The sequence below is a fragment of the Bactrocera neohumeralis genome, chromosome 6 (assembly GCF_024586455.1).
Source record: "Bactrocera neohumeralis isolate Rockhampton chromosome 6, APGP_CSIRO_Bneo_wtdbg2-racon-allhic-juicebox.fasta_v2, whole genome shotgun sequence".
Classification (NCBI taxonomy): Eukaryota; Metazoa; Arthropoda; class Insecta; order Diptera; family Tephritidae; genus Bactrocera; species Bactrocera neohumeralis.
The window spans coordinates 55844530-55870403 of NC_065923.1; the positions used below are offsets into that span (position 1 = coordinate 55844530).

Sequence of the window (25874 nt, forward strand, 5' to 3'; positions counted from 1 at the left end):
AGTGATATCTTTTCTTACTCATTTTGAACGGAACATTAAGAACATTACTTTAGAAATATAATATACACTTTTTGAAAGAAAATAACTTTAGTATTAAATTGGAGAACTATTTTCTAGTAATTATGAGGAAGAACGGATCTTTGGTTCCCCCGATTTTTAATTATTTTTTGTACATATTTCATTAATTTCTGAACAAATCACAAAAATTACCGTTTTTCTGGACAGCCACTCTTCTACATAATTCCCTTAATTATATAGGGCAAATGGAAATTTAACAATTTATTTTATTTTGATAATGCTTATATAAACCAAGGCCGGCAACACTCTTCATTTCTGGCTATTTTTTCACTCGTTAATTTATTGTCAGTCATTTTTTATTCGCTGTTTCTTTTTTGATGTGTCAAATAACTCGTTACTTTGACTGACTGTTGGCAGAAGAAACACAGATTTTTGTTCATCGTCTGGTAAAAAGTTTATTGTATTCGTATGCAATTACGATAAGTGTAATTTAAAAAGGAAGTGTATGTTAAATTTCAATAGCTTTCAGATAGTGTTTGACATATAAACCCAACAAAATGGTAATAAAGTAAGCAATGCGAGTAAGAAAACAGCGGACGACTAGTCCAATTGGAAAAGTCGATGCAATGATAAAACTTTTTATTCGTTTCGCAATGTTTTCCTCGCATATATTTTCTAAATATTTTGTTGACATTATCAAAGATACATTTTAATTTTTATTTCATGACGCGTAACAAAATTGTACATACAGTCCTTTGCGGAGAAAATCACAGGATTGCTGGCGCGGCCGAATCAAGCCGAGCAAATGGGCGGCATAGATGCGCCGTGGTACATGAAGTATGGTGGAAGATTATTGGGTATTGTTGGCGCTTTCTGTAAGTAAATGATTTCGAGCACGTGTAATTTTACAAATTTAATACTTTAAGACTGCAAAAATCATATTAAGGGGGCGTATCAAATGTCGCAGCTGTTTTCTATGTTGTTATGTTGGTCTTTTTACGGTCAAAAAGTGTCAGAATGCGCTACGTTTCAATCGATTTTCCAAAGCCGTTCAGCCTCAATAAACAAAGCTGTGTGCATTTATTTACCGTTATCTTTGTTCATTTTTTGGTTTGCATAGCACATGTTTGTTTGTGCACTCACAAATAAAACAAAGCTAGGGAGTTGATTGTGCATCCCTTACCCAATTATATTACTGCCTCCACCTCACTCTGAATACTTCAATACATATATTTTTGCATTCATATGCATTCATATGTTTCTTTTTGTATTCATACACATATAATTTACTCACTACAAAAGACTTACTGGCATTGATAAAAGAACCTGTATAAATAGGAGCATATCATAACGTATGTTACTGATGTTTAAACACACATTTACAGTCTTGTTTACAACATATTGGTATTCTATATTCCAACACTTGATTTCTAAATTTATTTTTGTTTTAATTTGCCAATAAAAATATTTTATTGTTTTTGTAGTATTCCTACAAAATACATATGCACATATATACATAGATATTAAAAATATATACACATTTTGCATCTGATGCAAATCAAGATATGTTATCGCATACAAATGAAATGTAAGATGTGTTCCAGTTCTTAATCGCTCAAAGTTGAAGAAGCAAATATGTGTGCCTATATTATATGTCATAGTAACGGCCACATATTTTAAATTAAATAGAGTAAATACAGCTGACTTTAATTTTTGATACAATTATTAAATTAAAAAATTACCAAGCCAAAATGAATGCAACTTATAGCAGCAAACGCATTTTTGTATTTGTTATCAAGAATTTATAATCATAATGATTTTAATAATGGTATTAATGCAATATGCCTTTAAAACTGATACGTTAGTAATAAAGTTAAGGCAATAAGTTATAATTGCTGCCAGTTTGAAAAATGTGGTTTTGAGAAAACGCGTTGAAACCGATTGACTATATATTTAAAAACGATATCTAATAAGGTATAGCCTATCGAAATATACAAAAAAATTTCACATATTTCTGAAAATTATTGTTTCTTAGAGCTTAGATTTTCTTTTATATTGATTCGTACAAAGTTTTTAATTTTAATCATTTAACCATCAACCGCTAACTTACCTTGTAGTTTTTTAAGTGGAGCTTACGATATTTGCGGTCAATTCAATGCTGTGTAAAGAGCTTCCCTTTCTGAACTGCTTTAGAATGTATGACCCACACAAGTTAATAGGAATGAAAATTAGTATATCTTTGATGTTAGTATGTACATTTCGTGTGTTTCATGTTTATAAATGTAATTAAAATTACAAAAACTTAAACATCATACTACTGATTTCCTAAATATGAAATATTCTCTTTACGCTAGCCAATTTATTTTATAAAGAAGTTTAACTTCTTAGATAAAAATGAACGTAAATGCACGACTTTTGCTCACGTTATATCTCCTTTACTTTTAACGAAAAAAATATACATATAATATGTAAATATCTTACTTGTTGAATAGGTATACACAAAATCAACTGATAACAAAATAATTATCAATGATTACAAGAATACACTATAAATGTACATATAATTCATATTATTCGTTTAAACAGTCTTTATTTGTATGCTGACTCATAATTGCATTAGCTTAACTTGATAATTACTTGTTTGTTGTTTTTAATTTCTACATTATATCGCTACCTAATCATATGTTGGAGTATTGTAAGGCTTCTGGGTAACTAAAATTCATGCGTACTTGCATATAAATAAATTACTTAGTTAGCTTGGTCTTTATTAGTATAAGTGGCGATAGAGCCGGCTTTTGATTTTCGTTTTATCAATACGGCTCAAAGCTTGAACAAAAATATACAAAAAACAGTAGCAATAGTGTGGCGATACAAGGCATAAGAGTAAACCGGTTCCAATGCTCTACTGTGAATGAACTCGTAATATTGCTGTTGAGTTTGCGATGGGCTTGTTTATCTGGTGCGTTACCATTGGTTGACGTTATTTGTGTTATAGTTTCATTTTATAGTGCACGGGTGTGGGTTGGGGAGTATGTGCGCCTAATAAGTCAGTAAATCAAATGCAACTTTTATTCATCATCGCTACTATTAGCTAGACTTTACATGCACCGTTACTGACTTAAGTTGTTAACATGACATAAACCAGTACCGTAAATAATAATTCATTACATACACTACATTCACTATCAACAAACATCAAATTAATGAGTCACGTCGATTGGATTTTGGTGAATTTTGTTCGAAAGTGATAAAGATAAAACTAATTATATATATTAAATGAGTGTTATAGCAGTTGAAAACATTTCCCAGAAATTATGCGGGATCTCTTTGAACTTCTTCTTCTTTATTGGCGTAGACACCGCTCACGCGATTATAACCGAGTTAAGAACAGCGCGCCAGTCGTTTCTTCTTTTCGCTACGTGGCGCCAGATCCTTCTCCACTTGGTCCTTCCAACGGAGTGGAGGTCTTCCTCTTCCTCTGCTTCCCCCGGCGGGTACTGCGTCGAATACTTTCAGAGCTGGAGTGTTTTCGTCAATCCGGACAACATGACCTAGCCAGCGACAGTGGCTACTTTTAATTCGCTGAACTATGTCAATGTCGTCGTATATCTCGTACAGCTCATCGTTCCATCGAATGCGATATTCGCCGTGGCCAACGCGCAAAGGACCATAAATTTTTCGCAGAACTTTTCTCTCGAAAACTAGCAACGTCGACTCATCAGTTGTTGTCATCGTCCAGGCCTCTGCACCATATAGCAGGACGGGAATTATGAGTGACTTATAGAGTTTGGTTTTTGTTCGTCGAGAGAGGACTTTGCTTCTCAATTGCCTACTCAGTCCGAAGTAGCACCTGTTGGCAAGAGTTATCCTGGTTCCAAGATAGACGTAATTATCTACAACTTCAAAGTTATGACTGTCAACAGTGACGTGAGAGCCAAGTCGCGAGTGCGACGACTGTTTGTTTGATGACAGGAGATATTTCGTCTTGCCCTCGTTCCCTGTCAGACCCATTTGCTTTGCTTTCTTGTTCAGTCTGGAGAAAGCTGAACTAACGCCGTGGGTGTTGAGGCCGATGATATCAATATCATCGGCAGACGCCAGCAGCTGTACACTCTTATAAAAGATTGTACCTGCTCGATTAAGTTCTGCAGCTCAAATTATTTTCTCCAGCAGCAGGTTGAAGAAGTCGCACGATAGGGAGTCGCCTTGTCTGAAACCTCGTTTGGTGTCGAACGGCTCGGAGAGGTCCTTTCCGATGCCGACGGAGCTTTTCGTGTTGCGCAACGTCAGTTTACACAGCCGTATTAGTTTTGCGGGTATACCAAATTCAGACATCGCTGCATAAAGGCAGCTCCTTTTCGTGCTGTCGAAAGCAGCTTTGAAATCGACGCTCTTCGTGGTGGTGTGTGTCGATTCTCCTTTCACGGGTCTTTTCCACGATTTGGCGTATGGTGAATATCTGGTCGGTTGTTGATTTGCCAGGTCTAAAGCCACACTGATAAGGTCCAATCAGTTTGTTGACGGTGGGCTTTAATCTTTCACACAATACGCTCGATAGAACCTTATACGCAATGTTGAGGAGGTTTATCCCACGATAGTTGGCGCAGATTGTGAGGTCTCCCTTTTTATGGATTGGGCATAGCACACTTAAATTCCAATCGTTGGGCATGCTTTCGTCCGACCATTTTTTACAAAGAAGCTGATGCATGCTCCTTATCAGTTCTTCACCGCCGTGTTTGAATAGCTCGGCCGGCAATCCATCGGCCCCGCCACTTTGTTGTTCTTCAGGCGGGTAATTGCTATTCAAATTTCTTCATGGTCGGGCAATGGAACGTCTGCTCCATCGTCATCGATTGGGGAATCGGGTTCGCCTTCTCCTGGTTTGTACGCTCATTGCCATTCAGACTGGAGAAGTGTTCCCTCCATAATTTAAGTATGCTCTGGGCATCGGTGACTAGATCGCCTTTGGGGGTTCTACAAGAGTATGCTCCGGTCTTGAAACCTTCTGTAAGCCTTCTTTCATAGAATTTTCGAGCATTACCCCTGTCGGCCAACTTATCAAGCTCTTCATACTCACGCTTCGGCCTCTTTCTTTTTCTGTCTGCAAAGGCGTCTCGCTTCCCTCTTCAACTCTCGGTATCTATCCCATCCCGCACGGGTTGTGGTCGATCGCAACGTTGCGAGGGAGGCAGTCTGTTTTCTCTCCGCTGCGACACGGCACTCCTCGTCGTACCAGCTAAACATTACATTTTCCTAAAACCAATGGTTTCGGTTGCAACTGTACATAAGGAAAAAAACAAACAAATAACTAAATTTATAGAACACTACTTCAAGTATACCGCGCTGATCATCCCCGTGATGGTGGTGAGAAAGAAAAAAATCAAATCATATGTCTGGTTTATTCTATCGATACATTTTTGTTTTACTAGATTTTAAAATGTTTCGACAAACAATCATGTCTGCCAAAGTAAATTTGTACTATTTTCAACAAATATATTCATACATACATACATACATACATATGGTGATTTTTTTGTGAATATGTTGTATCTACAATCTATTTTAGAAAATAATAAGCAAATTAAAGAACAAAAACATATTCTGATTTATATTATTGATCTCCAGAGAGAGGAGATCTAGAATATTTTGTCTTTTGAGAATAATAGTTTCAGTCATCAAAAAACGTGACTGCCAATGTCATGATAACTGAATACATACTGAATCCTTTTATCTCAGTTTTAATAAAAGACAGGTTAAGTCTGAATGAATTTGATCAGAAACAATGGGCGTTTGTAATTAATCTTAGAGTTTTTGATTGATATTTTTGTAAAAATATTGAAATATTTGAAATACTTGCAGTGCCCAAAGCTGCACACCGTAAGTGTCGTGAAGAACAAATCCCTCTAGCACCCCTACCGACAATGTAAAAATTTGTGAAATCGGATGATAACCCCGCCCACTACCCATATACCGTTTTTGTTAAACACTAATAAAAGTGCGATGAATCAATACGACAGAGACATACATTTTTCCACCCGATCCATCCATATATAAATATATTATACTACATGTAATGATTTTCGTTACCTAACAAGCCAGCTTTGATCCTACAAGTTGCAAAAGTTTAAAATGTTCGATTAGGCCTTCCTTACTTGTTAAATTCATATTTCGTAAAACATGATACCTTTTTAATATTTTTTGCATTATATAATGCTTTGGTCCATTATGTCTGTATACGGAGACAAATAAAAAATTTCCAAAAATTAATGGTATTGAAACGACTAAAATGAAATTCGATAAATCCGTTCCCACGACAGTCGGGTCTACGTAACGGAAACGGACCGGTTTGTTTTATCCGGGCAAGGACTATTAACTCGGCAGAATTCTACCACAACAACAAATTCGGCAAATATTGCGCTGTCAATTGATTGTTTGCAAAGTGCAAACACAATTTGAAGAAAACCAAACGTATAAAGCGGTACTTCAAATTTGAATTAACATTTGTATATGTGTGGCATTGCTCTGAATTCTCTAAATATATTATTTATGTTACACGCTTTTGACTGGGCACAACGTATTCAATTTGGAACTTTAAGCAAAGCCTGGAAAACGCACTGGTGAAAATCTTATTCATTTAGTTTATTTCCATTATCACAAAGAAAAACTGTATAAGATTTAGCAGAAAGGTTTTCAATTAAGCTTAGAAATATTTCTAATATTATTAAACGTACTAAAAAAAAAGTTGGAATTAAAACATTCCAGAGGCAAGCCAAAAACTCAGTAGGCGCGATCCGCAAGCAAACCTAAGGCAGTTGGCATCTGTTCTTAAAAATTATTGGCATAAGTCAGTAACCCACGAGACGGGCCGAAAACTATTAAAAGAGCACAAATACTCCTCGGACGTAGCCCAAAGCAAGGCCGTTGCCGTCTCTGGCTAAATTGAGAAGCGACTCTTGCAACCTTTGCTATTGGCAATGTTAACAGGCCCGCTGACTACTGGGATGACGTAATTTTTTGCCACCAGATAAGGATAACGTTATATTATTATGATGGACTCAACAAAGTTTGGAGAAAGTCAAACACAGCTCTACAAAAGAAGAACATCATACCAACTGTGAATTTTAGCAAACTTTCCGTAAAGGTGTAGGGTTGTATTTCATCAAAAAGGGGTTGGAGTGCTGCATTACAAAAAATTAATTTTTAAGAAGCGCGATGAAATTTGGGTTTGTTGATTACTAAATCACGAATAAATTGAAGCACAAGATGTACCAGAACAACGATTCAAATCTACAAATCGCTTCTGTAGACGACATGGCTGTTGTACAATTGCAGCAAAATTATTGATACACCTGCAATAAGGAATTTGTGGTGGAAAAAATATTTTAAAAAAGTTTCATAGTTTACGAAATATTAATTTAAAAATGGAGTTTAATACTTTTTTTTATTTTGCAAACAACTAATTGACAAACTGTATATATATACAGGGTTTGTCCGGAAAGAAATATGACTGATTTTCTTTCGCCGCGACTGTACTTCGGACCATCTGGATTCGGTAGAGCGCGTTCCTAGCTAACGAACGAGCGGCTGGTCAGTTGTCTCCAAGCACTTGGAGAGTCAGGACAAACATTTTCGCGCGCCGTGTTTCTGTGAGTGGTGCAAGCCGAAAATGCAGCGTTCGTTAGAGAGAGGTACACGATTAAATTCTGTGTCAAACTTGTTAAATCTGCGACAGAGACTTTTGATATGATCAAGCAGGCTTACCCAGATGTTGCTTTAGCAAGAAGTGGTGTGTTTCGGGGGCACCAGACCTTTTTGGAGGGCCTCACAGGTGACTGAAAAACAAGCATTTTAAGTCGACAGAGGGGATCCAAGCAGCATGCACCTCGGCTATTCCGGAAAATGGGTTCCGTGACGCCTTTAATACTTGGAAATTTCGCTGGCAGCGCTGTATCGACGCAGAAAGTGCCTATTTTGAAAGCTTTTAAAAAATTGTAACGATTGGTTCAATAAATTTCACAGTCCGTTAAAATGTTTATATTTTTTAAATAAAAAATATCGTATGTCCTTCCTAATACCATAAGACATACATCGCCACATATTCGTTTTATTTTTGTTTATTTTTAAGTTTTCTATAATTACTTGCTTCTCCATTTTTATTAATAACTTTAAAAATACGATTTAGTCTCGAGTTTACTACAATTTGCAGTATCATATGATCAAAATCTTCCCAAGCTTCTTGAATGCTCAACTTGAGCTCTAATGCCACCAACTCAAAATTAATATTTTTTCCTCAGCCAGGGTCATCAGCAATGAACTAAATAGCTTAGGGGATTAATACACAACGAAAAGTCCATGAAAATTGACACGTGAAGCCCGTATTCTATTTGAAGAAAAGGATGGCTCGTGGCCAGTGGCTAAAAGGCGAAATTTATTGTAATCAGATGAATTCAAAATTGAATTATTTGGCAGAAAAATTTCTAAAAAATTTGTACGGCGCACAGTGGTGCCAGAGCGGAAAAAATGATTTTTTTTATCATTCCAAATTTGTACCATCTTTTCAATTTAAGCTAAGAACTAATCAAATAACATTATCCGAATACTTGGGCTTGATATATTCAATGGTTTTTTGTTGGGAGAGCTTTAAAGTCCAACAAAGTATCAACGCAAAGTTACTCAGAAAAATGTGATGAATATTGCAAAGGTTAAAACTCAAAAGTTAACCATAAAATATTAATTGTAAAGTTTTTATTTATTAAAAACAATGTTATAGATGTGATTTACATCATCAAATGTATACTTTCTTTTTCAAGATTTTTTTTAATGTGATGTTTTTTCATGGTCCAAAAAAATCATATATTTCACAACTTCAGCAGAATATAACTATTGTGCGCAGGAGCGCGCAGGTTAGCCACTTACACAAAATAAACTTTAAAATCTCCTTAATCGATAGAAAAAAAATCAGCTGCACTTAGCTGCCAATTCATGAGTAATTAGCATTTTAATCTACTGCAACTGCAACTGCGTTGTTTGTTTGCTTGATTCGTTGCTTTGTTTTTTTTGCCTGCTTCGTTGTTTTGTTTGTTTTTTTGATTGTTCGGTTTGTTGCTTTGTTGTTATTTTTTGGAGTTGTCTCTCGTTATACAACAACAACAAAATACTAGTTTAGATGCATTATATTATTTGAACTAATGCATATTGCTTACAACAAACATTTTCGCAAATGGAGAACTGACGATCGTACCAAAAAACTGAAGGCAGATGAAAAAGAACGTATTCAAGCAGATTTGAAATCATCCTTGGGAATAAATGTTGATGTAGTGAATCAGGGACTGGCAATACCTCGAAGATTTTTTGAGAATCCTGCTAAAACTGCCGATATTGTTGGCGTTGACGAAAACCTGATACATAGATTTAAAATAATATTAAATACAATCAATTGTCAAGCAGCAATAGATCCTCAAAAATTTTAAATTTATTGCATGAAAACTGCGAGGTTATATGTCAGCCTTTACGAATTTTACTATATGCCAATGACAGCCAAAGTTTTAATGCACGGAAGTAAAATTGTTTCATCCTCTATTTTACCATTGGGCATGCTATCAGAGGAGGCTCGCAATAAAGATTACAAGAAATATGGGCTCAATCATTCTAGAAAATGCGACAGAATTTCTACAAATCAAGATGTAATGCACTTGCTTTTAGCTTCATCGGATCCTTTTATTAATGGTTTCAGAACAAATCCCAAAAATAAAACTTTAGAATTGGACGATGATGTTAAAAAATTACTTGTTAAATAAATAATTAATAATATATGATCATTTTTGAATATTTATTGGTTATGTTATATGGAAGGTGGGCGTAGTTGTGGGCGGACTTGTTTCATTTTTAGAGAAATAATAATTTTTATTGATTCAAATCCGTTTGACAATGTTTAACAGTCTAGCTGTGATAACAGCGAAAATATTGCAACTTTTGTGATTATATTATATGGGAGATGGGCGTAATTGTGGGCGGATTTGATTTATTTTTTCTGGACAAGCTTATATTTACAAAATATTACACTGTAGAAAATTTTGTTACTGTAGGGTGATTTTTGATTTTTGTGTTATATGGGTGGTGGGCGTAGTTGTGGGCGGATTTTAACAAATTTTTTTTTTTTTTTCATCTAATTTGGCAATATGAGAGATGTGTGCCAAATTTCAAAGCCCTACCTCGATTCCTTCTATTTTTTGCCGCGCCTTGTATGAAGCGGCACCACTGTGCGGCGTCTCCCTGACACTGAATCTAATCCATAATTTACAACAAAAACTGTCAAATATGGCCGCGCAAAAATCATGGTAGGGCAGGCAGCTTTTCACACAGTGGAGATGATCCAATTCTCTTCATTGAAAGTGTCATGTTTTAAGTGACATATTTCAAAATATTAGATAAGGTAATGTTACCACATGTCTGAGAGAATATAACATTTATATGGGTATACGAGCAAAATAATGATCTTAAACATGTCATCAAGTGCGCAAAGAAGTGATAGTGGAGTCAACGGAGTTGAGGTTAAGCCTCACTCTATGCAGTTTCCTTACCTCAATTGCATAAAAACCCTCAAGAACGATATGAAAAAACGTGTTTCTAATTTGAGAAATTTGTGGCAGGCAGTGAAAAAGTTTTGGGAATTATTACCATTTGAACGATGCCAGAATCTCATAGACTATTTCCAGGAAGTGTGACGCTCTGTCAATAAAATGTGATTTATTTAATTTTTCTGTATAAGTTTGAAACCAGTTTAAATTAAAATTTCATGTACTACAGTATGTATTCCTACTTTTATGTAAAACTAGTTTTTTAATTTTTTTTAATTATCTTATTTTTAAATTAAATAAATGGACTATGGAAATATTAATAGATCTTTAGTGAATATGTCGTGCGAAAATTTTGAGATAAAAAACTTTTTTCTTATTGAAGATTCGTTTCGTTAATTTGGTTAATTTTTTTGTGAACAATTGTATGTATGTGAACACAAATTAATGTAACTTGACAGTAGGCTTGTTTTCGAAAAAAAAATTTCCAAATAACTCTTACTTGAATATTGACACATGCTTATTATTTGAAATCTAATTTTTTATATATGAATTGTTTTGACTTTTAACATAAAAGTAGCCTATGCCCGACCCTTGGCTCTAAGCCATCACTCCACCAATTTTCAGCCAAATCGGCGGTAATTTTGCTTTGGTTCGGACGCAAATAGCCTAATAAATAGCTTTCTTTATTGTAAATCCAGTTGTATGTATATTGACGTTGTTATTTCCGTTTTTAGTCTGCATACTATTTGGATTATGGAATGTCGTCGGCATTCTACTGCTCAACGTTTCCTGCCTCATCTCGGGCATCATACAAATGGTGGTCGGATTTGTAGTGATGGCACTGGAAGCGCCTTGTTGCTTTTTCTGTATAGAATATGTAAGCGATATTTCAAATAAAGTAGATGCACGTCCGTTATGGAATCGTGCCGCCTTCTATTGCGCGTAAGTATTTGCTTTCCATATATACTTAAGTAAATATGTGTTTTATTCAATTATTTTGTTTGAGTTCTTCACTTATGATATTTTATTTTCGACAGAATTGCTATACCTCCCATCATTTTGTGTCCAGGACTGGGCAGTATTTTTGCATGTGGTCTTGTATTCGGAACTGGCGTGATATATGGCCTCATGGGATTGGGCAAAAAGTAAGTAATACAATTTTTAATATCACAATTGTGTTTCCTTTAATAATGCTAAGAAAAAAGATACAGGCTATGTATGTGTAGAAAATTCAAGTTTGAAGTTGCAACAATGTTTAATATACAAATGTCATTATTTGAATTTGTATCGCGCCATGTATTGTAGAAGTTTAATATTGTTTATTTTTCTACTAGCTGACCCGGCGTACTTTCTGATCTAAAATTGGATATGAAAATTCTCTTTGATTTATATATGGTGTACCAACTGGACTTTATTTTATTATGCAGTTTTCTGTGTAACTTAACTTTTTTCTACTGCGTTTTTAACACTTTTAACTAATTTTTGATTTGGAAAGAAATCAAGAGTTAACGGTCTCTTTTAAAAACATCTTTCGACTCATATAACATTTATATTCAAAGTTATTATAACTTCAAACTTGAAAGGAGAAAATATTGACACAATAAAAATGTATTGCAAATATATGTTTAGTGTCTAGTAAAAGCTAGTAACCAAAAAAAGGTTAAAGGGTAAACTGAAATGTAACGTACTGCTTAAGCCCCTCGCCATTAAGTTCAACACTTTTAAAAAATTATCAAGCGCTAATCCACTAATTACATGTATGTTTCTCTTTGTTCTCTATTCCTCTATTTCTATATACTTTTAAATGTCCTTGTTTTATTTTTGTCGCAAACGATTCGTGACTCGTCCTTATATATGCCTTATTTGAAAATATTGCTCAACTAAATTTTTTGTATGTTATGCAACAACGAATGCGCTCTACTAGAGCATCGCGCGAGGATATGGCTGCAGCCGCAACATCACCCACACAAATGCCACCAGACGGTGGCCAAATGCAAATGGGCACCGATCAACATATCACACTAATGGAGGATCCAGATGTCTGGCGTCCCACATAAACAATTCGTTCCAACAAAACTTAGAAATGCTCATTAGTGCACGCTGCTATTGTTATGCATAGCAAATTAGTCTTCAAAATATTTCATTTAGTTTGCCAATAATTGTGACGATTCCTTTGAAACTCACAACTATTGAGACATAGAGTTTAAAAATTCAAATAGTCACTTGCCCCACCAGATAAACAATTTACTTAAACTAAAGGGTAGTGTAGTATAGCAAAATAAAACAAGTGTACAACAGCATAAACTGAAATTTTGCAGCAAGAAATATTTTTTTTTTGTTTTTGGGTTCTCTGAAAGTTAAGCTATACAAACACAAAAGCATATAATATATATAACATACTATGTGTATCAGTTTAAATATGTACATATGTACATTCGTAGTTAATACAAAACCATTATTACCTTAAATACGATACTCAGTTGACAACAACATTCCATTTATAAATAGTAACTGTTATATAAACATATTTACAAAAGTTGAGGAAGATCAATTTAAATAAAATTGTTGTTGTTATTGCTATATCTGATCTCCGAAAGCAGCAATAAACGAGTACATGTGTAATAATGCTGTACATACATATACATAGCACACAATATGAAGGAAAATAAAAGCAAAAGTAATATGTAAACAAAAGATAAGAGAAATATTAATATTATAGTGCTAAAAAATTGCGTCGTTACTTAGAAAAGCGTTTTAAGGTTTTGGTGTGTTGTTCATAAACTTATCAATAAAAGCAAGTATTAAAGTATTGTAAATTATAAATAAATTAAAAGTGAAAAATACAGTTAATGTGTGTTGGAAAAATATAATTTTAATTAAATTTTCAAATATTTTGTAGGTGTATAATGTTGAAATCTGAACAAATTTAACCGATGCCGTTATTCATTCAGACCATACAATTATGTATATGCGAATATATGTATATGGCTGTACATAAATACAATATACATATGTATTGGCATGAGTTTAAACACAAATTAAGGCAACTAAACTCTAATACTATGTTCAACGGTATTTTTGTGAGCGAATTTTTGGATATACCACAAAATTTCATCATAATCATTTATTTACAAATTAGTTGTTAAATTGATTCTCTGTTTCTTTTTCTTCGGAAATTTGTGACTGTATTTGCACTATTTGCATATATATTTTAGTTTGACATAACTGAGCTATAGCTTAACTTTTCAGATACGCTTTTATTTCAAAATTAAGCGCTTATAAGCCTATAAGAGCTATTTACTTAGTTACTTTAAAATTTTAAATTACGCATTTTCTGTGTTTTTCGAAGTTTAAAATAAAATTACCATTTTCGTTAGATCTTTTCAAATACTCTTTAATCAAATATCTAGTTGTGTTTACTGAAATGTTCATAACGTAAATTTCTTAATATAGCAATTATTAATAATATTCAACAAAACAGTTAGTGTGTAGGTTTTAATTTAGGTGTATTAAGATTTGCTTTGACATAAATATTCAAAGACTCAAGCATATGAGCATGGAGAATATGAAAGTGCTCATTGAAAACAAATAAAAAGTATTAAGATTTGCTTTAATCCTCGGAAGGCAGCATGCGGCAACGTAAAAAACACATTGTAGTCAAACAAAAGCTGGCGGTACACAGTTGCGAATACAGTACAGAGATGTTGAATATACTGCCAAATTTACACCACACAAAAACACTTAAATACAGAAACTTTACAAGTCATCAATTGAAGATGTCAGCGATATCGACGTAACGGTCAACATTTTGTCAGACTAAAAGGCAATTATCGCAATTTTGTTTTTAAAAACTGTAGTTTTTATTGTAGTTTCGCACAATACTATTTTATTGTTCGCCACTGTATATATAAATGTTACCAAATTTCTTTACTGTCTTTGTTTTATAGTTTCATGAGAGTAGTTATATATGTAGATATATATATATGCTATATATATCTTTTTTTAATTTAACTATCAGTGCCATAAAGAAGTACGTAAATCAAATCTTTTTTGCACGCCCTTAACTTCGATAAAAATCTCTTGCAATATCTTATGTGTACTTAGTAGAAATATAGATTACGAAAATTTATTTTCTTTCTTTACTTAATGCTTTCTACAGAAACATACTTTAGTTCGTAACGCCATAAACGAATGAAGTGGAAAACATTGTTAAAACTTGTTATGGAAGTTTGACAATTAATTTTGTTTATTTAGCGTGTTACTATATTATATTTATCACTTTTGTACTTTAAAAATAGTAAAAAAAAAATTAAATAGAAATTCAGAATTTCAATTAGTAATCTAGATATTAAGTGTTGTTTTTTTTTTTATTTTATAATCATTTGCAAAATATAAGCATTGCTAACTTAGATAAGCTATTAGCTTGAAGATAAACTTAGATAATACTAACAAATAATTCGAATATAAATATAGGCATAACCTTCACACATTTCCAAGTTATAAACTTAAAATAACACCTTTTTTTACTTCTGAAACCAAAAAAATGCATTTATCCCTTAGCCCACCTCTCATTTTTCCTTCTTTCACAGTGAATACTTATTTTCTAAATCTACAAAACTCAAAAGTTTTGTAAGCATTGAAACAGCTGAAGAAAATAACTAGAAAATGAAGGGTACAGAGACCAGAATCCGATGTTCCCGCTAATTATTTTTGGCCTTACATTTTTAATATAAATGTCTGTTATATTCTCTTTTATAGTTTAGAGCTTTTCATTTTCTATTTAATATACATATTTAATTGTAAACGTAACCTGTGTTTAGCGAAAATTTGAAAATTGTTTAATAAAATCTTTTCTCTGTTTTAGTTAAAATATTATTTTATACATAACTAATTCTTTGCGTACGATTTTTAATTGCATTTTTTCTCATTAAATTAGGGCTTCTGCCGATGAAATGCGTCAAGCAGCTGTGAATTCCGGCTTCGCGGGCACACCCACTGGCGCCGCAACGAACGATCGCGCCAGCATTGTGAATAATGCACAACCGTTCTCCTTTACAGGCGCCGTGGGCACAGACAGCAATGTGTGATAGCGTAGAAATGACTGCAAAATCAAGCAAACCATTGGAAGCGTTGCACAGAGAAGAAGTTGACAAATGCCATTCAAAAAGAAAAACAGAACAACAGACAAAACCAGGCTGTCCTGCCGATCAGCTGCCGTTCACTGCATACTATATATGTGCATACGTGTGTATTATTTATATAGTGCAAGTGCCTCTGATAAGTTTAGTGACTCCAAAATGTAAACGGTTGTAGTGCAAACTTGCAGTTGTAGTGCAATTCGTAGTGACATCCCTGGCGCAGAAATAATCTATGCAACACGAGCGAAAGATCTCTGTCAACTCCGTTAGAAAACGCCTTCACTGGTTTTAATATTTATTAACTCATAGCTGGCTAAAATGTTTCATCATATGCATATTAACTTTTCGGATGGTTAAAATAATGAGAATGGTTAAACTTGATTCGTTGCTACTTTCCTAAATATAAATGCATACTTAATTTCTATTTGTATATATCATTTTTTGTTTAAAGTTAATAATCTGTTAATTTGTCCAATAATCACACAATCTCTTATCCTATTGTACTCGTTACGAAATTTTTGCATTCCATTTGTGCAAGTGAAATTTTCCTTAAGTTAAATAGATGTGAAGTCTGGAAAAAAATTTAATTTTGTGACTAAACTTCTTAAAATGTCTTTTAAATTACAATATTAATTAACAAAAGTGTTTTATGAACCGTCATTTGGTTTTGAAAATACTGGTACAATAGCGTGTAAATTGACTTAATTTACTAAAACATTATTAAATATTTCATGTGTCTTCGTAGTAAATTTTATCATCGTACTTTTCACGTTTCATGCTATCTTAATAATATTTTACGCGCAATAATCTAGACAAATATTTTAGAAATTTGTGCGTTTGGTTCAGAAACAACTATACAAATAAGTAAATGTTGAGCAAACTAAATAAATAGCAACCATAGGCAAGCTAAAAACAAAAACAAAAACAAAAAGAGTCAGCGCATCTATGAATTGTATTACTTTAATATTAGTCATATATAGTTAAATAAATGTAATATTTTATTAAACAAGCAAAAACAAAAAAAAACATAAAAACAAATATAAAATAAAAGTAAAAACGGAAATAAAACAAATATCCGTATACATACATATAATAATCATCATTAAATATACATATATAAATATGAATAGAGACATATTAAAGGTATAAATACTATAAAACTAAAATATCTAAAACAAACCTGAAATTAAAAATTAATAAAATTGAAATTATAAAACGAATGCCAATACTAATGTTCGTAAATTTGTAAAATGGTGGAAGCTTTAAACGAAAACTTTTGCATATTGAACTGATTATTACACTTTTGCCAAAAAACATAAAATCAACTACCAACACAGAAACTAACTTCAGAACATTGTCCAATGAGTTCTTTGCAAAGTTGAGTGTCTTAGAAGACACATATCTGCAAGTCCAGGAGCTCGTTTCCTGAACTTACCAACAATTACTTATGTTCTCTGGAATAGGGCGATGAAGCAATAAGTTAATTGACAATCAGGAATCGAGCTGTTACGATCAGGAAAGTTATAATGGGACTGATCAGACTGGGGATCATTCTGCCTAGTTGAGCTCCTTGAGGCTGTCGAGTCCTTAGTTGGCCACTCGGCTACGTGGGCTAAAATAAACATTGCAAACACTTTTGGGTGTTTACGTTACATATTTGTATAAAAAATTTTGGTAATATATCTACATACTAATGATAATACACACCCCATGGTTAAACCTTTCATGTCATTTGTTGCATAAAATTTTTGTTATTTTTAATAACGGTTTCCTTTTCATTGTAATACATGTGTTAAAGCAGTCGTTTGCGAAGTTACATATATGTTAAAAGCAATGCACGTTTTTATTTGGATGCTGATCGTAGCCGAGTTTCGATGTGTCTAAAACACAAAATAAAAAATTATTTGTGTTAAAAGTTAAATAAAAAGTAAAAAAATAATAATTTTTTTATAAAATGTGAATTTTATGATAGCAACAAATGTCCTTGGTAGTAATTTTTATACCCTGAACAGGGTATATTAAGTTTATCACGAAGTTTGTAACACCCAGAAGGAATCGTCGGAGACCCTATAAAGTATATACATATATAAATAATCAGGATGTTGATTGAGTCGATTTAGCCATGTCCGTCTGTCTGTATATATACGAACTAGTCCCTCAGTTTTTTAGATATCGTTTTGAAATTTTGTAAACGTCATTTTCTCTTCAAGAAGCTGCTCATTTGTCGGAACGGACGATATCGGACCACTATAACATATAGCTGCCATACAAACTGAACGATCGGAATCAAATGCTTGTATGGAAAACTTTCACATTTGACAAGATATATTCACGAAATTTGGTATATATTATTTCCTAAAGCAACAATGTAATCTCCGAAGAAATTGATCAGATCTGTTAACTATAGCATATAGCTGCCATACATACTGAACGATCGGTATCAAGTTCTTGTATGGACAACTTTCACATTTGACAAGATATATTCACGAAATTTGGTATATATTATTTTCTAAAGCAACTATGTAATCTCCGAAGAAAATGTTCAGATCGGTTGACTATAACATATAGCTGCCATACAAACTGAACGATCGGAATCAAGTTCTTGTATGGACAACTTTCACATTTGACAAGATATATTCACGAAATTTGGTATATATTATTTTCTAAAGCAACAATGTAATCTCCGAAGAAATTGATCAGATCTGTTAACTATAGCATATAGCTGCCATACAAACTGAACGATCGGTATCAAGTTCTTGTATGGACAACTTTCACATTTGACAAGATATATTCACGAAATTTGGTATATATTATTTTCTAAAGCAACAATGTAATCTCCGAAGAAATTGATCAGATCTGTTAACTATAGCATATAGCTGCCATACATACTGAACGATCGGTATCAAGTTCTTGTATGGACAACTTTCACATTTGACAAGATATATTCACGAAATTTGGTATATATTATTTTCTAAAGCAACAATGTAATCACCGAAGAAATTGATCAGATCTGTTAACTATAGCATATAGCTGCCATACATACTGAACGATCGGTATCAAGTTCTTGTATGGACAACTTTCACATTTGACAAGATATATTCACGAAATTTGATCAGATCTGTTAACTATAGCATATAGCTGCCATACAAACTGAACGATCGGTATCAAGTTCTTGTATGGACAACTTTCACATTTGACAAGATATATTCACGAAATTTGGTATATATTATTTTCTAAAGCAACTATGTAATCTCCGAAGAAAATGTTCAGATCGGTTGACTATAGCATATAGCTGCCATACAAACTGAACGATCGGAATCAAGTTCTTGTATGGACAACTTTCACATTTGACAATATATATTCACGAAATTTTGTATATATTATTTCCTAAAGCAACAATGTAATCTCCGAAGAAATTTATCAGATCGGTTGACTATAGCATATAGCTTCCATACAAACTGAACACATAGTTACTAACAGAAATGCACCTGTGAAGGGTATTTAGCTTCGGTGCAACCGAAGTTAACGTTTTTTCTTGTTTTTCTTTAGCAATGGAACCAAAATGTCTCAGAGAAGCAGAATAGATATAAACTTAATTGAAAGATTAATTGGATGTAATAGAGATGAAAATGAGAAAGTTGAAAATGAAGGGGAAAATTAAGCGGAAAATATTGTGACGGAGAATTTTGAAAAAACTAATTTAGGGAGTTTGAGGTGGAGGCACACGGGTCTACCCGATGGCGACACTGCTTGGAAAGAAGAACTAGTTTGTCAAAGAGTTCATGATCCAATAAATTATTTCAATGGCTACCTTGCTGATGAAATGATAATCAAGATTAGCAGTGAAACAAATATTTATTCCATGCAAACGAAATTTGAGATTATAAGATTCTTTGGCGTCCTTCTGTATTCTGTAATACAAGTTCCAAATATGCGGAGGGCTTGGTCACAAATCAAAGAGGCTTTTTATACAAATGATAATACTCAACAGCTTGAACGTGGATGAAGTAATTACGACTAACTTTATAAAATAAAAAAATACGGAGAAATGCAACAAAATAGACAGGGAGAACATCAAAGCATTGATAAACAAATGATTAAATATAAAGGGCGCAGCAGTCTAAACAATACCTTCCAATGAAGCCCAATGAATGGGGGGTCGTATACGACTTTCCTCTGTATAAATGAGTAGGAACTTGCCCCTCTCTTGGACTGGAAATTTCATCAGACATTGTAATGTACTTGGGTTCAATGTTCCAAAGCATAAAAATTATAAATCATTTTTTGAAAATTGGTTTGCTTCCATATATAAGTGTGATGTCTGCACTAAAACAAAACAGCATTTTAGGAGCAGCACCTATTCGAAGCAATAGAATAAAAAAATGTTGTCTTACCAATGAAAGAGAGGTCATGAAAATAGGACCTATAATTTTACTTGTATATATGAGACAACATAAAATTTAGTAGCCTGGCGCTGGATTGACAACAAGAGCGTTCAACTCATTTCGAACTACATATATATGTATGTAGGTGAAATCCGGTTTCTCAGTGTAAACGCAGGTGTCGAAAAGAAAAGAAGTACTCAAACATACCTAGACCGGCTATTTTTGAGTGTTGTAACAAGCACATGGGAGGCGTAGACCTGGCTGAAATGTCAGAGCAATTTAAAATCAACCACTATCTGCGTCATCATCAAAGAGATCGTACATTTCTGAACCGCCAAAATACATGGGTTCAGATCGCAACGGTCATGGGTGGAGTGGGGAGGAAAAGGAAGGAAACCCGCCATTCCGAAGTCCAAATGCTAAAAATTTAAGGTACACTTATGTTGAAACACCCAAAAAAACTGTTTTGTTTCATATCACACATGAAATATATTGAAAATTAATGAAGATAATGAAATCAATATTCACCTGTGTTTATAAGCAACATTTCACAACGCTAAAGCCAGCAGAGATTGAAGTTTGAAATTGATATCAGTTCATATTCAAAACTAATAGCCTTGGGCCCTCAAAATATTTTTAACCAGGCCTACTTTTATTCTGACGTGAGTGGATTAAGAAAGAAGGACTAGCTATTAATTAGGCAAAAATTAATGAGTTTATTAAAAAACATCTGATCTAATAGTACTCGGACTAGTCTATTAAACCTACGCGCAGAAGCCGAATCGATTTTTTTTCTAGTTTGTGATATATTTGGCATCGGAGAGCTAGCAAACGATCTCAGCGTGTTTTATGAATGAACTCTTCTCTTTTGGTTAATGTTTTGAGTTGAAGTGTGTCAATGTTGGACGCTGGGCCATCCGGTAAATATAAGTTGCCTAAGGCGCAAGAATTTTAGGGCGGCATTTTGGCAAATTTTCTTTACATATTTTATTTTATTTTTCTTTATTCAAAAAGGGTCGAGAACGCGTTGACGTTCTGGCGAGACCAGGACGGCCATCAACATCATCGGAAGGTTCAATTAAAACGATTTTTAAAGATCATTTGAGCCTAAGATCAGCACGATTTGTTTCAAAATCTCAAGTTTTTCGTTTTATACGACCGAATATCGTGGCAAGTTGAGTCGAAGTCGAAAAAACCACGTCAAAACAGGTCAAAAATCAAGGTTATGTTGACAGTTTTGTTCGATCCGACCAAACTGTCAACAAGTAATATTGTTTGAGTTTAATGCGTCGTTTTCGGGAAGCTATTCGTAAAAAAAGGCCATAATTATGGGCCACAACTCTTAGTTTTTGCACAACGATAACGCAATGTCGCATACCGCATTGATTCTTCGTGAGTTTTTCGCCAAATTTTCAACCAATAACGTGTCGCAACCACCGTATTCGCCCGATTTAGCTCCGTGTAACTTCTGACTATTCAGCAAACTCAAGCGAACACTCCGAGGAAACCGTTTTGAGTCAATTGAATACATTAAACGTGAATCGCAACGTTCATTGAAGGCTATTCCGAAAATTGACTTTAACAACTGTTTCGAAGATTGGAAACAAAGTCTTACTCTTTTTTGCTCGTAATAGTTTGCTCAAACGAATGTATAGATATCATTCCAATTTTATTACAATATGAGGGTTTCTAACACTTCCTGTGCCCGTAGCTAGTGGAGAGCCAAGTTTCTCTGATTGAAACTTATCAAAACCTAACTACGTTCTACAATGTGTCACGAAAGACAGACTTGGGACAATTAATAGTTGGCTAAAGTTTTGAAATTCGGTATTATCAATATCAATTCAACTCGTCAAAAAAATGTCGGTTGATGTGTTGTCAAATTTGAACATTTTTATGGTATTACGATATTCAACTGTGTGTCAGTGAGGTTGAGTAGATTATCAAAAAATTTCAGCTACTACCAAGCAGTTGTAATTAAACATTACAGCGTTTATGTAGGAAAAATATTAAGAGAAAACTGATAATGTGTAAAAAAATTATTATTATTAATTACACATTAAAAAAACTGGTTCACTTGGCGACTAAAAAAATTCTATAATAATATCTTAATTAACGTAAACAAGGATGTTGTACGCATTCCAAACCTGTTTTATGATTTCGTTAACTCCAAATCGTGTCATGTGACCGTCACATAATTTCAAATATATGTATTTGCAGAACTTTTCAAGTCAAACTACTGTACTAATTCTCCAAAAAAAAATTTCCTATCAGCTAGTGCTCTGTCCGAATACTTCAATTAACGCTCCAATTAATTCTGAGAAAGACGTCTTACTTAATTGAAATAAGTTAAAGCCATCTTTCAATGACGGTCCAGATATGATATTTGAATTGAATGAATTTTTTAATGCTTCCTAAAAAATTGTGCCAAGTACATATATCAACTTGCTTTTAACAACCATATTAATTCCTCTCTACTACCTATCTTCTTTAACAAATTTACTTGAATTTGTAAACTATGTACATTGGGTTTTAGGGAACCAAGCACACGGTACGAGTATTTTATACACTGACTTTAGCAAAGTTTTCGATAAACTAAATCTCTCGACTATCTTAAATAAACCTGATCTTCTGGGCTTTCAAGCAAGTTTATTTTAATGAGTATCTTATTATCTTTACTACATACATATATGTATAATAGAACACAAGGAGTTATATTTGACGACACTCTTTCAGATTCAATTACTGTCTCTTCAGGAGTTCCACAAGGTAGTCAACTTGGCTCGGTTCAGTTCTTGTTATTTATTAACAGTATCTCTTCTGTAATAGAGTTCTCAAAAAAATTACTACTCGTACATGCCGACGAGGTAAGCTTTTCTAATCATATACTTAAATTGTTATAGAAAAAATGTAGAAGGTAAAAAAAATTTAAGACAATGTGCTCTTTTCGTGGATCTGGGCACCCCTCTCTTTTTAACTTTGTTGATTTGGGTGTTACTATGAACCTAAGTTTAATTTTAGTCTTCAGTCTCGAAAGCAAAAGGTGGTCTCAGTTTTATTTGTTTGGTCTATAGAATTTAGAGATCCGTATGTTACCTAAAACTTTTTACAACTTTAATTAGAACCTATATTGGTATAGCAAATTCATGATGGCAAGTTTGAGTCTGTCTTCGGGCATTTCCGATGGGATTCTAGGTTAAGTCTACCTTCACACACTAGTCGTAAGGAAATGCTTTGCATTATATTCTTAGTAGAAAACCTGGATGGAACAGTTTGAAGTTCTTTTATCCTGTCTGCAGTTATATTTAATATCCTGGTTCGCTTTTCTTCGCTTACTGTTAAAATCTTCTAGATCAAAATTTGAACTAAACGAAGCTTGCCGTCGCGTATGTCATGATTTTAATTCCCAGTCCTGCACATTTGATTATCTGACACAGTTTTCGAAATTAAAAAGACTATGTTGCTTTCTCTCAATAAATAGAATCGTAACAAATGGCCATAACGTATTTAAATCTTATCTGTTGAAATTTTTGTTTCTGGAGCTGAGCAGTTTTAGATCTCGACGCTTAAAAACTCTCTTGCGTTTCATGACTTGGCTAATTCCGTAGGTATGATGCGCCCATCGCGTCGGTTGCACGAAAATAGGTTAATTGTTGGGTTATTATATTTTTGCACAAAAACGGTGTTCATCACATTTAAAACCTTTTGAACGACCATAGATACCGTAGTTTGCGCCAACGCAAAGTTAAAATTATTTAAAATATATTCTTGATAACTATCTACAGCAAGGAAACGTAGACTCCGTGGTAATGTTCCTTCATATAATTAAAAAAAATACTTTCCTTTTTTAAACGAAAATAACTTATGAATTTGCTACAAACTATTTAAAAGCCATTTAATTATCAGTAAAACTTTGGCAATGAATTCGACTGACTTATTCGCAGCACATTAGTTTTGGTGCCAAAATATTCGTCATCGAAATCAAAACTAATGTTAATTGAAACCAGTAATGAGGGTTTAACACATACCCTTTTAAAAAGTTATACATTTTGTTGTTAAGGAAAAATAGGCTGAGAAATATCCAATAATGTACGAATCCCGCTACAAAAATAAGACGAAACTGAAACCAAAATTCGCTCTGAATTCCATCTCAGCCGGGCTCATAACAAGTGTATGGAAAATATTTTGAATGCGATAATAAAGATCGGTATTAAATACCTGAAACCGTCGTTTTCTTTTTTAATTTGCCATTCAGAAAGAATCGAAAAGCATCTATGGAGATGCTCGCATGAAGTGCAATCAACGACACCAAAACAATGTTTTGTGCACATGCCAAAGTGTAGAAGCTCGATACTGAGCTCAAGGCCTGCTATGCTAACTAAAACCAAAGTGTGTGTTATAAAATTTTCTGAAAATATTGTGTTGCATACTTTAGATTAATGTCTAAAGTAACTGAAATCCGTCAAGACCTTTCCCTGTCCCTAATATATGTAGGTATATATTTCGACTTACCTGTTGACTTTATACGGCTTATGTTGCTCAACGTGTGATATATTTTCACGAAATTACGTAGACATAATCGTACCATCTTGATCAGAAAGTGGTTTCTTATCAAAAATTAAACCAATCCTCCGTATTTGAACCTGTTTTTAAGATTTTCGGGTCTTATTTCTATTTAATGGTGAATATTTCGGTTACTTAATGCATTGTGTGAATGTGAATGTTATCATAGAACAATACTGTTCAGTGCTAAAAATTATTTAAATCAGTCCAAATGTTCCCCTAATCTCCAAACCAAATACCAATTATATTGATAATATTTCTGTAATGTCTATGGAAAAAACAAATTACAGTAAGACCTCGCTTTGTATAGTAGATATGTTCTAAAATATGGCGACTCAAATTGAAACACAATAAAGTTAATAGCTATTTTCAATGGGAATCATTGTATATGTAAACATCAAAGATAGGTTTCTTCGAACAGCTCTTCAAATTATGATTTTCAAACAAGAATGATAGAATACAAGATTACGACACTAGTTTACAGTTAGTTTTTTTCGGTTTAGCTCTTGACAATTCTTACAAAAACAAATACATTGTTCAACAATTTCGTGACGTAACAGTTTTGCGTTGAGAAGAACAAGCATAGAAATGCATACAAATTGTAAACAGAAAAGTAAACACTTTTTGAAATTCCCAAAATAATATTAATTCAGTCGTCTTTGCAGGAAAAATTTCAGTGGAATGTTTAGAATATTGTTGCGAGAAAATATGTATATAATTAGTTTTAGGCACATCCACAATAAATAGAGTAGCATGTGTGGAAATTGTTCAAATGAAGAAAACCAGTGTAAATGTACTGTTGTATTTATTTAAATTTCTAAGCATAAATATATTAATTTTTTAAAATGAAATGTACAGTGGCTTGTTGTAAGAATATGCAATTAAAGGATCGAAAACGAGTTTTTTCAGTTTTCCGGCCGATTTAAAAGTTGCCAAAAAATGGGTGTTATTTTGCAAAAGAAATGATATATTTAATACTAAATTAATAATTTCACAATTCTTTTATCATAATTTCATATATCTGATACATCTGAACTTATAATATATGTATATATTTATATACAACACAAGAAACGTCTTCTCCATTTGAATCACAACTTAATAGACAATTTTATTATCAATAGGCCCATATATTTCTTTAGAAATGATTCAAATCTTTTCACTCAACAATATTCAATCGCTTCACTAAAACT

The 25874-nt window shown here is 33.3% G+C and overlaps 1 protein-coding gene across 2 annotated transcripts; it reads left to right on the forward strand.

Annotated features, from left to right (window-relative positions):
- The first annotated feature begins 406 nt into the window (after positions 1-406).
- Positions 407-16953, forward strand: LOC126762369 (calcium channel flower). 2 transcript variants are annotated; one of them, XM_050479088.1, is made up of 5 exons: positions 407-578; positions 770-893; positions 11330-11537; positions 11633-11740; positions 12520-13440. In XM_050479088.1, exons 1-5 carry the CDS (start codon positions 576-578, stop codon positions 12650-12652), a joined length of 576 nt encoding a protein of 191 aa, XP_050335045.1. In that variant the 5' UTR covers positions 407-575; the 3' UTR covers positions 12653-13440. The 2 variants fall into 2 exon arrangements, with proteins under 2 accessions (XP_050335045.1, XP_050335044.1); XM_050479087.1 differs by lacking the exon at positions 12520-13440 and adding an exon at positions 15532-16953 and having other exon boundaries at positions 408-578.
- Positions 16954-25874: the final 8921 nt, after the last annotated feature.